At 37.1% G+C, this 16,730-nt stretch overlaps 1 protein-coding gene across 1 annotated transcript in view; it reads left to right on the forward strand.

The window, feature by feature from the left end:
• The first annotated feature begins 5,404 nt into the window (after positions 1-5,404).
• LOC130020611 (histone H3.1-like) overlaps positions 5,405-16,730 on the forward strand; it is a 41,883-nt gene continuing 30,557 nt past the window's right edge. Inside the window, exons 1-2 of the mRNA XM_056111197.1 lie at positions 5,405-5,472; positions 14,583-14,692. Of these exons, the coding sequence (XP_055967172.1) occupies positions 5,405-5,472; positions 14,583-14,692 (178 nt within the window). The remainder of the gene's footprint in view (positions 5,473-14,582; positions 14,693-16,730) is intronic.

Raw genomic sequence — 16,730 nt, forward strand, 5'->3', positions numbered from 1 at the left:
TTTAAATTTATTGTCTTCTTTTAAAAAATGTTTTTCTCAGTGTTTGGCCACTCATTGGTACTCAGGGTTTACTCCTAGTTGGGCACTCAGGGATTACTTCCAGCGAGCAATGGGAACCTTGAGAATGCCAGGGTTCGAACCCAGGTTAGCTGCTTGAAAGGCAAGCGCCCTGCAGATGTACTGTGGCTTTGGGCTCCTAAGGCTTTATTTACAAATATATATATATATATATATATATATATATATATACACACATATATATTATTTTTAGAGAAAAATCAATAAAAATTGAAATCTGAGATTTTTGTGCAATTGAAGGATTCCTCCAGAAATTATTAATAGAGATTGTGCATCATGCTGTGGTATAATGTTAATAAGGATATTTATATTCTTATAGAATAATTTTAAGGCAAGTTCCTTTATTTTATTAAAATGTTCCTATGAAGATAATGTAAATAATTTGTTACAACATGAGCTGAACATAATAGTAATATCATTCATATTTTATTTACTGTCATCTCAAGTTTTCTTTAAACTGTTGCAGAGTAAAAATTATCTCTAGAAATTCCAGTCTTGTGCAGTTTGATCTTACTGATAAAATTTTCAAAAGAAGTTGAGTATCCTCAAAACAGCAGTTTTATGTCAGGTGAAAAGCTACATGTTAATCCTGAATGACATGTCTTTTTTATGGCTTCTCATATATATTAAACTTGATTTTGGAGATGAGATCTATCTTTTTATTATTGTCTGCCCAGAAAGGATTTCACCATCATTATGTAAAAGAGCAATGAGTTTTTTCCTTTAAAACATCTTGGCCTGTTCCCCCTGGCAGCCCGGTGGCTGCCATCCTCCAGAGGCCATTGGACAGTCAGGTTTGGGCCCACAGTGACAAGACACATGAGATCTCATGGGATGGGGCTGGAGCTGGCCCTTTCCTCCCCGTCCCAGCAAGACCCTGAGTCACCATCCACGAACGGCCTCTCTGGCTCCTGATCAAGCTGCATAACAGCCATGATCCAAGAGACTCAGGAACAAATTTTAGAACAAACCCAGCCATGATCCAAGAGACTCAGGAACAAATCTTGGGACAAACAAATCAGGAACAAACCCAGCAGGTTTTGGCAGAAATCCCTCCAGATTTAATTGTTAAAATTTCGGAATTTCAAAATCACATGGCCCTACTGCAGCCATGCGACATCATATGTTATTCATAATCAGCAATAGAAAACAAATTGTCTACTGTTGCCTTTTCAGCAGATCTGAGTGTTGGGGTAAAATCTCAAATAATAATGGTGGGTCTGGTGTCAAAATATTGAATGTAATCAAAGTACAGAGAGAGTAATGTGGAAATCATCTGCACCACAGGTAGGGGGAAGGGATGGGATGGGGGTATACTGGGGCTTTTGGTGGTGGAGAATGGGCACTGGTGAAGGTACAGGTGTTTCATTGTATAACCGAGACTTAAACCTGAAAGCTTTGTAACTGCTCTCATAAAGTTATAAACAATGGGAAAAAAAAAGTAAGGTGGAGTTCCTGCCCCATTCAATCAACTAATCAGTGGCTGAATAAATATCAGTACTCCTACATAAAAATAAATAAATAAAACAAAGGCAAAGTTTTGCTGGATACAGTTAGCATTTGTAGTTGTAGTATTTTAATTGGACTCTGTGGTAATGATCTTCCAGTGTAATATAAACACACTGAAAAACATTCTCTGAGAGTTTGTGATCTCGTGCTAAACCTCCGTTTTTGATAATAAAAGGGCGTTTTAGTCTGATGGTCTTCTCTGACTATTTAGCCAAGATGTGGAATTTATGCATAAGAGAACGAACGGATTTTGTCCTGTATTTCAAGTCTGGTGATATGACCCAGGATTCATTCTTTGGGCTGTATTGTATCAACATTTGTTCCCCAGGCTGTAATCTCAGCCAGTCCCAGGGTTTTATCAGTTTTATGCCCCTAACTCCCAAATTTCCCAGACAATTAAGACTGAGTAATCAAAGCTGTATTTCCCTGGGCAGAGTGACAAGCCTTGTGAGAACCATCCCTTGAAAGTAACTGCTGAAGAGAAAGGATCTTCCACATGAGTTTCAAAATGAAAAGAAAATGAAAAATTCTAGAGATTATATTTTTCTATTGTCATTTTGTAGGAAGAGTTGACAACTTGTAGAAAAAGAATAAAACTAACACTTAGAAAAGAACTGCTAAGAGGTAAATAAAGATGGATGTCTAAGTAACCTTTTTATTCATACAAGTAAAAATTAACTTTATTTGCTTAACCAATTTTATTGGATCTCTCTTTTTTTTTTTTTTTTTGCTTTTTGCGGAGGAATGTTCACACCTGGTAATGCATGGGAGTTACTCCTGGCTCTTCACTCAGGAATTACCCCTGGCTGTGCTCAGGTGACCATATGGGATACTGGGAATCCAACCCCGGTCGACCGAATGCAAAGCAAATACCCTACCTGCTGTGCTATTGCTCCAGCCTCAGGATCTCTATTTTTATAATAAATTAATGACACAGAAAATAATTATCTCAGTGAGTCACATGATATTTTAATTTCTGATATTCAGATATTAATGTAAATGCAAAATGCATGAAATCTTCTTGCTAAGGAGAATTATGAATGTTTTATTTAGTAATTTCTTATCCTTCAAATTATCTACAAAAAGAATTATAATAAGCTAAATTTTAAATAATCTTTCCTTTTTTATGCATTTTGCTAGTGCCTCAATATTATTGCTAACAAATACTGTAAGTGCTTGAATTTGATCTTACTTGATGACTCAATCTAATAGATTTATTTATTTTGATTACATTGAGTTCAAATAAGAACAAATGGAGTTGGAGAAATAGTACAGTGTGTAAAGTGCTTGTTTTGCATGAAGAAAACCTATATTTGATTCCTGGCACCACATATGGTTCTCTATACCCTGCTGGGATTGACCCCTGACCAAAGAGCCAGATGTTAGCCCAGAGCACAGCAGGGTATGAGCCCAAACCCAACATAAATAAATAAGACCTTATGCCTAGCTTTATTCGTATTCATAAATATTTTTTGTTTTCCATCTTCATTGTGTTTGTGTGTGTGGACTTGGTATAACTTTTTTTAAAATTTTATTTTATAAGGTCGTTCACAATATTTGATTACAGTTTCTATTCAAACACCAATCCCACCACCATTACACCTTCCCACCACCAAATTTGGGATGTTTCCATCCCAAGCCCCAATTTCTGTCCCAAAACACAACTAAAATAATGTATTTTGTATTGTTTGTTATGAAAAACTGTCTTATGATGTGTTGCATGGCCACATGTCCAGGAATACATTCTCTCATACATGGGCTTGGGCTGAGCGTGTGGGGAAGAGCATGGCGGCAGTTGGGTTCTAGAGGTTTTTGGCTGCTGGGGCTGGGTCTCTTGGGGTGAGGAGGGCTCTCACTCACTCCCCCACCCCCGGAGTGCCCGAGTGAAACAGCCTGGCGCAGAGTCTTGTCAGGCATGGTTATGGCGGGCATCATGTTGCTCCCTACTTGGTATAATTCTGACTTTTAAAACTTAAGTATTTTCAGAGCTGGAGCGATAGCACAGTGGGTAGGGCATTTGCCTTGTATGCAGTCAACCAGGGTTAGATTCCCAGCATCCCATATGGTACTCCCAAACACTGCCAGGAGTAATTCCTGAGTACATGAGTCAGGAGGAACCCCTGTGCATTGCTGGGTGTTAACCGGAAAAGAAAAAAAAAAACCTAAAGTTCTCTTTTTTTCAGTTGCTTAAGGGTGATCTTTCTACTGCTCATTTTTTGGTTATAAATGTCTACATTTATGTACTTTTCTCGAGCGGGCCCAGTAACGTCTCCATTGGAGACTTTGTTGTTACTGTGTTTGGCATATGGAATACTCTCGGTAGCTTGCTGGGCTCTCCAAGAGGGGCGGAGAAATGGAACTCGGGTCGGCCATGTTGGTCGCTTGTAAGGCGAACGCCCTACCGCTGTGCTATAGAGCCCGGCAAGCTACTGAGAGTATTCGATATGCCAAAACACAGTAACAACAAAGTCTCCAATGGAGACGTTACTGGGCCCGCTCGAGCAAATCGACGATCAACGGGAGGGCCTTTACCTTTTACCTTTACCTTATATACTTTTCTATTTCAACATTTTGTTTTTTGCATGTACAAGAGCATGCAAGTACTCTTGTTGATTGTTATTGCAATAAAGCAATATTTTGTAAATATTAACAAGAATAGTTATGATGGAAATGGACAGTAATTGCTATCTGAAGAGGTGATCCTACTGCCTTTGTAAAAAATACTAGGTTCTAAGTTTTTATGTTTCAAAATAGTTTGCAGAAGACCCAACAAAATATTAGTTGACCCTAATTGACTTGATACCAACAATTTATTCAAATTTATCTTATAATTTAATATTGAACATATTTCATATATACATTTATAGACCGTAAGATTCCTTATAAATGAATTTTGTATATTCTGTGGGTATGGGGAATTGCAGTGTTTGGGCAGATAAGGCACAAAAGTGCAAGGGAATATTGATAATGTGGACTTCAAAAAAAACCAAACAATCATTAACCTAATGACGTGAAAAACCACATCACTAATGAATGTTCCCCTTTCCCTTCCATTTGTTCTTGTCATCATTGTTCTAAAATGCCAGACTTTCATAATCAGTTGTGGTGCATTGGGTTCATACATGCTGTGGTACCAGTCTGGGTTATCACACTGGCAGTGCCAGAAATGTACTCAAGGACATGGGGCGGGGTATCAAACAGATTCAAACAGGTAAGGTAAGCATTCTACCCCTTAGCCTCATCTCAAAACCCTGCAAAATTTTAACTGTAATATTTAAAGAAATTTTAAGTTTAGAAATAATTTTCTCTTCTCAAATATCAGAGTGATCAAGCCTGATGAAGAGAAACTAATCTGATTATTCTTAGGCAGTTGTTTAGAGATATTTGATAGAGATGGAATTGGAAAAGAATGACACTTATGGAATATTGGTCAACTAATATTCTCTATTAGGATTATTGGAACATAGCTGGAAAAGTGTCTACATTAGAGATAGCTTTGATCAAACGCAGAAAGCACTCGTTATTTTCTGAAATATGCTAGAAGGTTTTATAAAAGGAAGTAATTAGCCTGACATGAACCAGTTTGAAAACAGAACAGGGTTAGTGGGATAGTTTCAAAAAACAAAAAAGATAAAAATAACAAAAGTAGATCTGGACCAGACCTGGGACAAAGCGATTCCCTTGGAGATTTCGAAGTAAAAGTCTAGTTCTATTTTATGGTCTGGGAAAGAGTTCAAAGCATTGGAATATTGTTCTGCTGGACCAGGTGCATTGTATGCCCCCCGAACGCCTTGGGCATAGGTATAACATAGGCGTAATGGCCTCCACACCACACTGTGTTTTCCTTAGATTACATTCAATCCCCACACTACCCCCACCATCAAAGTAAGAGTTTGAGAAATTGTTGAACTGAGCAGGACCAGCTGAATTCCATTCTGCTTAGAAGAATAAATATTTTTTAAGGGTTTAGTAAATGTCAGACCTACTAATCAGGGAGAACTGTGAATAAAACATCATTCTCACCTGAAGGCATTCTGAAAGCATAAGCATAACAATAAGCTAAGTAGCAGGTAAATGAAACAATATAAACTCGCTTGTTTCAGTCCTCAGCGCTGCTGGGCATCAAGAAGCCAGAAAGTAGAGGGACTTTCTTAACATGGTGGACTAATGCTGATTCTTGCAGATGAGTTAGTCGCATGCAAGTAGAAGGGAAATGTGATGGAAACTGGAAAAGGATTAAAATGGAGTATTCTAGAATCAGAGAGTGGATTAAGAAAGCATGTCAGGATTCTGCTGCAGCTAATGAACAGGAAAGTCAAACAGCCTAACCTAAGGGATTTTTTCCCCCCATGTTTATGTTTAATTGTTATTTGGGTGGAAACAAACCAGTCCTGTGTATGCTCAGGGCTTACTCCTGGCTCTTTGCTTAGGAATAAAATAGCTGCGTGCAAAGCTAAGGCCTAAAACGTTCTCTCTTAATTTTTAAGATGAACAAAGTGTTCATATTTATTCAAGTCTCTATTACTTGAAAATAGATAAAGCAAAGTAGAAAGTTCACTTCTTTTTCACTGTTCATTTTTACATTTTGGAAATATAGATTCAGTATACTAATGGTTTATACTGATTTGATTTTTATCATTACCTACAGCCTGATATTCTTATTTAAGGTATTTTTCTCAAACTTCTTGAAGAACACACATGCCTTATTGTTATAGATTTGTATTCTTTCTTTAAACTTGTGCCTCACACACTTTCACCTACTTTATTGCAATGCTGGAACCTTTTGTAAATTATAATGCATGCTTTAAAATATTACTATTTATTTAATTAGTTTATTTATTTCTGTTTAGAGGGTCATATGGAGTGATGCTCAGCACTTACTCCTGACTCCGTACTGTCAGAAATATTCCTGACAGTGTTTGAGGGATCATAGCAGACATCAGAGATCAAATACATATGTAAGACAAGTGCCCTGCCCGCCCTCTCTAGCCCCTATAGTTTATTTTAAAGTAAAACTGTGTTTAACCTTTGGAGATAAAACACCTTTGAAAAGGAGTGATATTGGATTCTTAACAACTAAGCCCCTGCTCAAATAATCGAAAATGATCATCCTTTTAAATATAATTCTATGTCCTCAAAAATGTGGAAATATGTTCTCGATACCATGTAATATGTTTGTAAAAACAAGTAGAACTAAAATAGACACAGTAAAGAGAAAAAAAAATGGAGGATTTTTTTTTCCAAATCCTGGGTATATTTGTGATGTTTGTGAGTCAATGTCAAAAAAATTTCTGAGTTGCCCACAGCAACAATCTCTCAGTTCCAGTTTCTCTTTAGCTAGGTTCTGTTTTCCTCCTTTTCTTTGCTCTCTCTCCCAGTAGCCAGTACACAGGGGAAAAAACCTCAGCTGTTTTAGAATTTCACAGCCTCTGTGGGTCTCTTCACAGATAAAATAATTTTATTTAACTCACTGTGAAACAGGAAATCCTCTATGGTACTTAGAAGTTAGAATCTACCAGTATGCTAGTGACTGCTTTACTTTTCAAGGATTTTATGTAATGTTTCAGATTTCATTTCATACGATATTTTAATTTAATCCATTTTGTACTGTAAGGAATACATTTTGATCTGTGAATTCTTTTAATTCTTTGAAAGTCCATTGAACTAATTACAAGGAGATAAAAATTTTAAAAAGATTTTCATTCAGGCTTTCTGTCTTCAGTGGTGATGAGTTATAATAAAGTATTTTGTACAGAAATGCCTTGTTCTGTTTAATTTGTTCTTCATAGCTGCACTTATATTGGAGATAAAACAAGTGTTAGTTCATATATTTTTATAACTTCCCTCCTATTTAAGGTTAGATTTGCTTTCTTTCTAAGCCACTTAATTTGATTGCTTCATTTATCTTCGCAACTATAGCCATAAGCTCTGAGAGTTTTATTTCTTTAGATACATTTGGAGGTTTTCAGTACCAATTGGCTAGTTTTATTGACTACATTGTCTAAATTATGACAGTTTTCCCATTATCTCTTCTGTTGACCAACAGTAGTTGTACACAAAGGGAAAAAATAATTGTATTTAAAAAATAATACAGTTTTCCCTATGCCTTTATGGAGCCTTCCTTAAAGTTTTTTATTTTCCTTCCTTAAAGTTTTATGTTAGTTGCTTCACTCTTCTGGAACTACTTCACTTTTGAAAATATAAAGACCCTTTCAAAGAAAATTTTATCACAATATGACAGCAAAACTATTCAACTTACAAAATTCAGGTAAACCTAAATGAGGAGGCTTATTTTACGTTAATGGGATAGGGATATTGGTTCTGAGTGAAAATTTTAATTGTCTTTATTTAAAAATACAAAATTGAGTACAACTTTGACTTGTGAGAGTATGAGAACAAGACCCGGAATAGTAATGAAGAATAAATATCATGGAAAGGAGTTCTAGACTGGGAGATCCAGATATTCTTAAAACAGAGCAAGAGTGGCTATTTTCTATTCAAAGTGACAATCATAGAATTGTCAGAAGCTGGGGCCAGAGAGTCAGTACAGGGATTACAGGGGTTAAGGTGTATGTGCCTTGCATGTGTTCAACAACTGTTCAATCCACATATGTTCCCTAGTACCACATACAGTACCTGGATTGACCCTGAATAGCACCTTAGCACCACTGGGAATAATTCACCTTCAAAACAGAAAAAAAAATCAAAGCTGTAGTCTCAGGAGGACAAAACTGATAAAGACTTGATAAGAAGCAATTTTCCTTTGCAAGTATTTTCTCCAACATGTAGAATTGTTTACTTTTTATATTGTGACTATGTCACCCACACTTAGCTTCAGTCTGCAAATAGTACATAGAAGGATATTTTAAGAGTAATTCTCATCATTTCTTTTAAGTTGTAAAAAATTATTGTTATTAGTTATTTTTGTTAATTTTATTACTGTACTTAATTTAAGCTATCATAGCTATGTATGTCTAGAATAAAACTGTATATATATAAAACATATATACACACTTTTTCATATATATACATATATATGACTTGATATTATTTGTGGTTTCAGGTCATCCTAGTTTCTTGGAACATATGTCCAGAGGATAAGGAAATTATCATTCTTGAAGTAGTGCTGCCCAGAGAAAGAACTCTAGTGTCTAGTTTGATGCTTCAATTTTCCTTGAAGACTACCAATCACATTACTGAATTGTCCTAACCATACCTTAATATTACACTGTGCCCTTCAGTCATACCATAAAAGTTATCAGCTGCTAACTATTGATTTTTGGTTCTTCAAAGTCAACTTCTGGGATTCCTCAACTGTACATCCTAAATATTTTAGTTGTATAATTTGTTATCCACTACTTCCAAGCTTAGTGCATTGGAAAGGACAGATATTTAAGACATACAAAAGGAAGGCGGAAGGAATGAAACACGAAAGAGAGAAGGAGAAAGGAAAGATATTTTGGGTATCTTGACTGTCAAGTGAAGCAGAAAATCTATTTAAATATTAGGACTTAATGATAACCATTAGAATTGTTCTAGGTATGTACAAAAGTAAAGAATAATGTCATTTTAAAATTTAATTTGGGATATTTCTTTCAGCTTCCTATTATTAGTTTGCATAAAGTCACCTCAGCAAATAAACAGTAGATGAAAATAAAGCATAACTATATTCTCTCAGAATTGAAGTGAGATAACCATGATCGCTCACTCACAACTAGAGAACAATATCATCAAGACCAGAGTTCCTATGCATGTACTTACTCCTCATGTAATTTGAGTTTCTCATGCCATTGTTGCTGAGTTCCAAAAGGAAAAGTCCCAAGAATAACCATCCTTAGAGTCTAAGGAGGATACTTGTTCTCAGAAGTTTCTGAGCATAAGTGCATAGCATTGTGATACAATCTGGTATTCTTCTAAGAACAAGTGCATTAGATTTAATTATTTGTTTTAGGGCATGAAATTAGGAGGAGACAAAATTGATGTTAGCTTTTTTGAAACATCCTATCCCCAATCAGGGAACTTCAGATATGAAGAAGAAACTTATTTTTACACTGATTCACCACCTGCAGTTATAATGACTGGAGTCTAAAATTCCTCATTTACAAATAAAACTTTTTCATTTATCTATTTTTTCTTTTAGCAAATATATACTATGGAGATAAAATATCAAGTGTCAAAATTCTATCCCTCAAATGTTCACTGGCTTAATTTTGTAACATTTACTAGTAACATGAACCTAACTACATCTCTCTATGTTTGTTATATATATGCATAATCTATGCATGAGTTACATATATATGTGATCTCACATCATGTTCTCAATCAAATTTTCTATTTTATATGCTTATTTTTTAGAAAAATTATTTGCTGTGGAACATACTTTTATGTCAACAGAATTATAGCAGTGTAACATATGGGTATTCTTTGGGCCTCTGGTGATTTTCCTGGACAGGTTAACTTTTTTTTTTATCATTTTTTTTATTAGTCTGGCATATCGAATACTCTCGGTAGCTTGCCAGGCTCTCCGAGAGGGGCGGAGGAATTGAACTCGGGTCGGCTATGTTGGCCGCGTGTAAGGCGAACGCCCTACCCACTGTGCTATCGCTCCAGTAACAACAAAGTCTCCAATGGAGACGTTACTGGGCCCGCTCGAGCAAATCGACGATCAACGGGAGGGCCTTTACCTTTTACCTTTTATTAGTCAAACACCATGAAGTACACTTATAGACTTATAAATTTTTGTGCTTGGGTTTCAGTTATACAATGATCAAGTACCCATCCCTCCACCAGTGCCCATCCTCCCCCACCACGGGTCCTAGCATCCCTCCAACCCCCATCCCCCCGCCCCCCCAGTCCCACCCTGTCGCTGTGGCAGGGCATTCCCCACTGTTCTCTCTCTCTTCTTTTGGGTACTGTGTTTTGCCAGAGAGGTATTGAGTGGCAATCATGTTTGGTCTATAGACTACTTTTAGCATGTCTCTCCCACCCTGGGAGGGTCTTCACAACACCCTTTATTTGGTGCTCTCTTCTCTATCTGAGCTTCCTTCTCACCTAGCACATGTGGCTGGCCTTCAAGTCATGGAGCAAAATTCCTGGTACTAATCTGAGCCATTCCTGGGTGTTAGTCTCCCGTTTTGTTGCTTTATGTTCCCCAGATGAATGCAATCTTTCTGTGTCTATCCCGCTCTTTCTGACTCATTTCGCTTAACATGATACTTTCCATGTAGTACCACTTGTATGTAAATTTCATAACTTGATCTTTTCTAACAGCTACATAGTACTCCATTGTGTAAATGTACCAAAGCTTCTTTAACCAGTCATCTGTTCTCGGGCACTCAGGTTTTTTCCAGATTCTGGCTATTGTAAAGAGTGCTGCAATGAACAAACAATTGCAGATGTCACTTCGACTATACAACCCTTTTGGAAAACAGTATGGACGATTCTCAAAAAATTAGAATTCGATCTCCCATTTGACCCAGCTATAGCACTCCTGGGAATATATCCCAGAGAGGCAAAAAGGTATAGTCGAAGTGGGCAGGTTAACTTTTGTAGAATATAAATAAATAAAATTAATTTGTTCTCATTATAAATTGGGACCCTAAGATTTGTTGTAATTTTATTGTAACCTATATTATGTTCCAATAAAAATGAATGTCCTCAAGTTTTGTGCATATTGTTAAAGACAATTTTTTGTTGTTCACTAGCAGTTCACATTAAATTAAAGGTAAAGGCCCTCCCGTTGATCATCGATTTGCTCGAGCGGGCCCAGTAATATCTCCTTTGGAGACTTTGTTGTTACTGTGTTTGGCATATCGAATACGTCACAGGGAGCTTGCCAGGCTCTGCCGTGTGGGCGAGATACTCTCGGTAGCTTGCCGGGCTCTCCGAGAGGGCCCGGCACATTAAATTAAGAGAGCATAATTCCCAAAGAAATCATTTCATTGCATTTTCATGGGCTAGAGCGATAGCACAGCAGTAGGGCATTTGCCTTGCACATAGCCAGCCCTAACCGAGCCAGGTTCGATTCCTCCACCCCTCTCAGAGACCTGGCAAGCTACTGAGAGTATCTTGCTCACACGGCAAAGCCTGGCAAGCTATCCCTGACGTATTCAATATACCAAACACAGTAACAAGAAGTCTCAAAATGGACTCGAGCAAATTGATGAACAATGGGAGGACAGTGTTTTACAGTGCAATGCATTTTCATATTAATTTTTACAATTAAATTTGCAAGCTTCATTGATTTCTCTTGTATTTCAATAGATTCGTGATTTAAAAATACTTTATTGATGACTGAAACAAGTTATCAAAATGTTTCTTTTTGTGGGGCCACACCTAGAAATACTTAGGAAACCCTGAGCTCAGGAATTATTCCTTGGCAGGCTCAAGGGCCATATGGGATGTTTGGGATTGAACCTTTGTTCGCTGTGTGAAAGGCAAATGCCCTACCTGCTGTACTATCACTCTGGCCCCATAAGCGATGTAAACAGGAACGACATATAGAATAATAAAAAAATTTTGAGTACCAGGACATTATTATTGTTTCTAAACTTGGTCATTCATTTTATAGTTGTAGAGGAAGCTTTGGAATAACAGACTGGAAGGACTTAAAGAAAAATTTCAGTAGCTGCAGTGTAAGAAATTTACGTTTTACATATGGTTCAGTTTCTTAATTATTGTAAAGATCTAGTGAAATAACAAAAAACCTTTTTTTATCTGAAAATTATATTGATATCATTGACAAGGTTGATATGAATTTCTGACTTGAATAGTTTTGCTTCTAAATATAAAACTTTGCAAAGCCGGATGCCAAGTTTTGTCTTGAAATATACCTTTTGACCAGTTTTTGAGAAAATGTATTATTTCTATTTAAAATAGTAGCTAAGATTTGAAATCAACCAATATTTGGAATCCAATGACTGATAAGTAGACCGTGAAGGTGTGGTTTATATACACAATGGAATACTACGAAATGCAAGGATTGGTGAAATCATGCAATTTGTGGTAACATTTGTGGTAATCCCATCAATGGCCAAGACTCAGAGACTATAAAATCCAGCTCCCCGACGAGAACAGTGCAGTCTTCTGCCCCCACGCCTGGCTGTTCCTCGCCGGGGCCCCATGGAGGGGAGCGGGTTGAGCTTTCTTCCCGCCCCGACCAGGGCTCCGTCAGCCGAAGACCTCCAGGACCAGCCACCACCATGCTGAGACCACTCTCCGCACACATGAAGGTACTGGCAGAGGGACAAATCCACGCGGGTTCCGGGGCCGAGATCTCCAAGCCTACTCGGATTGGAGTCGAGCATCCTCCATCCAGATCCTCCAAATTCCAGTAGGCGGGGGTCACACCCACCACCTGGCCCCCTGGCGCCGTGTAATCCCATCAAGGCCAAGACTCAGAGACATCTTATCAGGACATCTTTTTATGGCATCTTATTATCTCATTCCTACTTTGGACAAACTTGCAGGCTATCGAATGTAGCCTGCCCACAGGGCAGAGTCTGGCAAACTCCCCGTGGCATACCAAATATGCCAAATACCAGTAACAATGATGGGTCTCATTCTCCTAAAGAGCCTTGAATATAATCTCAGGGCTAGGATGAAAGAGACGTTACTGGGCCCTGCTCGAGGCAATCGACGAATAACAGGATGATGAAATGAAAAATGAAATGAAATGGATCGAACTAGAAGACATCATGTAAAATGAAGTAAGCCAGAAGAAGACTTATTTACACAGGATGATATTCTTATCTGTGCTATTTAGGATAACTGGATGAGACAATGTAATGTTTTAAAGTGGGGATGACGAGGGGAATCTTGGCCCCAGAGTACATGGAGAAGAAGGGAAGAGTGTAAAGAGTGGAGGGAAGGGGAAGAAGAGACTGATGAAAAGCAGAGCAACAGAGGCCAGGTAAGGGAGTCAGGTACAAAGGTGGTATTAAGAGGTGATAGAACCAAATATCTAAACCACAGTCAACAACACTGAAATCAAGAGACCCAAACTTTAACTACCGTATTTAGAAAGATGCCTATCAAGAGGGCAGACTCAGGGGAAAGAGAGAAAGAGATATGGAAGAGAACCTGGGAACATTGTTGGAGGGCAGATGACATTGGTGGCGGGTTTGGTGCTGCAATATTGTAAACCTAAAATTAAACTATAAATAAATTTGTAAATCACACTGCTTTAATAAAAAAATAAGACTTAGGGACATATAGTTCAATGATTATATGATTTTGCTCATCTTGATATGTTCACATTTATTAATATTCAAAACATGTTCTCATTATTTTTAATCTTTCTTTTATTAACTTCATTCCAACCATCTTTTGGAACCCATGAGAACCTGAAGTCATTAATGAAATCACCTTTCTGGGATTCTCCTGTATCAACATCTTGTCCCTTGGGAAAGCATGATCACTCCATTGTCTACATACCCAACTTCCCTGGTCTCTGTTGATGCATTACACCAACTTGACTAAATTTCAATCCATTATAAGGCAGATATTTTCATACATGTGCAAAAATAATCATGAAGTTGACAAAAAGTAGTAGTCTTGGAAAACTAGGAAATAACATATCATTTTTGTAAATCTGAAAACCAATCAAATCCTAACAATTGGTTAACAATTCATTGAATTTATTCCTTTCTGCCAAGAAAGATAATTATAATTGCAAAACTCAATATTGCCATTACCTAACGTTGAATAGGTAAGAAATTAGCTATGGAAAGATCATAATTCTGGTCACATTTTAGTTCTTATTTTGAGCAATAAGTTCTCGAGTTTTGTTTATTGTTAAATATTTAAGTTACACATATCTTTCATATTTACACTTTCAAAGATGAAATAAATAATGCATAGAGATGTAGGTTACACAGGGTTTTGTAAGTGATGCAATGCCTTGTTCTTTCTCTCAAGTACCAGATTTTGAAATTTTGTTGGCTCTCTGCCTTATGGTGACCTTTTGTTCCTGTTGAAGTTTCTCCTCTATTTAGGAGAGTTCAGCCTTCTCTGAATCAGTCTTACCAGGTTTCAAATGGAGATCCAGCATTCTGGTTACACCTTCCTGCTTTTGATCTGACCAAAAAGGCTGTTGACAATAACAGTAAGTTTCTTTTTAGATCATATCTTGATTTTACCATTTTCAAAAACTCACTATCATGGATCCACAGATGATTGTCTGTCTCAATATCCAATGACTCACAAAAGTTTTGCCTGATTTTTAGCTATACATAGATAATAAAAAATAGCAGTCATCTGTCCCATCTAAAAAGAAAGGTCCTGTGAAAAACTACTGTGATTGATTATCTTTTCTCTTTCTTTCCTGGAAAATTTCATTTTCTTCACATGGCACTGTGACCGTTCAAACTGATTACATCAGGTACTCCGACTTCCTGGCTTCTGAGAACATACAATCTGTACAAGTCTGATCAGAAAGTAGTTGTAAACTGGGTAATTGTAAGTTGGAAGCAGGTATAGTATGGTATGCTGTAAAAAACTATGCACGCTGAAGGTTGTGTGTTCGCGGGCTCTCTGGATGACTGATGGCCAAGGGCAGACGAAGGAAGAGACGAGGGCCAGGCCGGTTGATCTTAGTGGCAGTTTATTACAAGGAAGTTTATCCCATAGAAGAACCTTATGTTATGGAGGGCCTAGGTTCTCTCAAGCACACGTTCCCCTTGCTAGTCTCTCCGTGGTCCCTCTTTCAGCCCTGCTCTCTCCTTCTCCAGCTCCCTTCTAGTCTGGGCTGACACTCCACCCAGTCAGGTAGCCAAATCAACATAAGAAAGCCCTTCCTGACTGCTCAAGGGCAAGATACCTCTTAAGGTGTTTTTCTCTTTTCCTCAGTCCAATAAACTATCAACTATTCCTGACGTTATGCAGGAAGGATAGAACAGTGTTATCCTACAGTATGCAAAGGTAATAAGTAAAAGAAAAACAATCAATGCATTGTTCCCACATGGTATGGCCTTCAGGTTCTAAAAGAAAAATGGTCAGTGTCAGTATTTCTTGCCCATTTTTGGTACAGTTTTCAGGTACTATTTCCCTTGCACTCTCATCAGTCTGTCCTGCCCAGTGTGTGCCCATCAGTCTGGAGAGCTGTTGGGCCCTTAACTCAGTTAATTAAGATCATAAAAGAAATGCTTCTCCCTCCCTTGTCTTGTTTAACTTAAAGGATCAGTTTCAGTTACTCAATCCCTATTACATTTTCTTAACTTTCATTACAGTTTCATAATTCTCATTACATACAGATTCTTGTTTGTCATTATACCATAAATTATTGTCATTTAATAAATGTGAATTATAATCATAATTATAGGGATATATAGAATGTGTCTTTCAAAGAAACAATATTCTTTGGTGCAACTAAAAGATTAGAGTTATTGCTGTAAAGGAAAATATTGAGGTTTTTATCACCATCCTTATGTGATCCTTAACTTCCTTATGTTATTTTTAGAAAAAAAAATTCTATCAGTGTAGAATAATTGAACAATTCCCAAAGAAAGCTTATATATCTTTCTGCTGTGCTTGTGTTTACTCCATCTCTCCTGTTTCATCTTGATAAAGACTCTTCTGCCATCATTCTAAATAGACTGGTATTTTCAGAACATAAGATGTGATCCCTCTTTAAATAGAAAGCTTGCCAATCATCCTTGACTATTTTCCCTTAAGGTACTTTGTCTTTTGGGCAGTGTTATCAAGAGTAAGCTCAGCTTTCTTTAGATGGTGCCAGATCTTATATGCCTTCATTACTCTTTGCTTATCATCACATCAGCCTTGGATATTTTATCCCATTTAAAAAAATAAAATTTCTTAAGTAGGATACATTTTGAGTAACAGAATAGTCACCAAGAGACAGATATTATGTAAATAACCCTTCACAGCACCACAGAAGGAAACTTAAGAAATCACTGATCTCTGTTCTCATCTCACTTTGTAAATTGTCTGATACTGAAATATGATCATATCTTTTTATATATTTTTATGCAGCCCACAATATTTCTTGAGGCCTTGTGTATATCATTCTTGTACAAAAAGTTCCCATATGTCCAGCACTTATTAATTTACTATTTTATACTATTTTTTCTATTATTTTATTTATTATTATAAAACCAAGCTCCCAGAAGAGAACAAGGCAGAGC

Source organism: Sorex fumeus, unplaced genomic scaffold (genome assembly GCF_029834395.1).
Source record: "Sorex fumeus unplaced genomic scaffold, SorFum_2.1 ptg000013l, whole genome shotgun sequence".
Lineage (NCBI taxonomy): Eukaryota > Metazoa > Chordata > Mammalia > Eulipotyphla > Soricidae > Sorex > Sorex fumeus.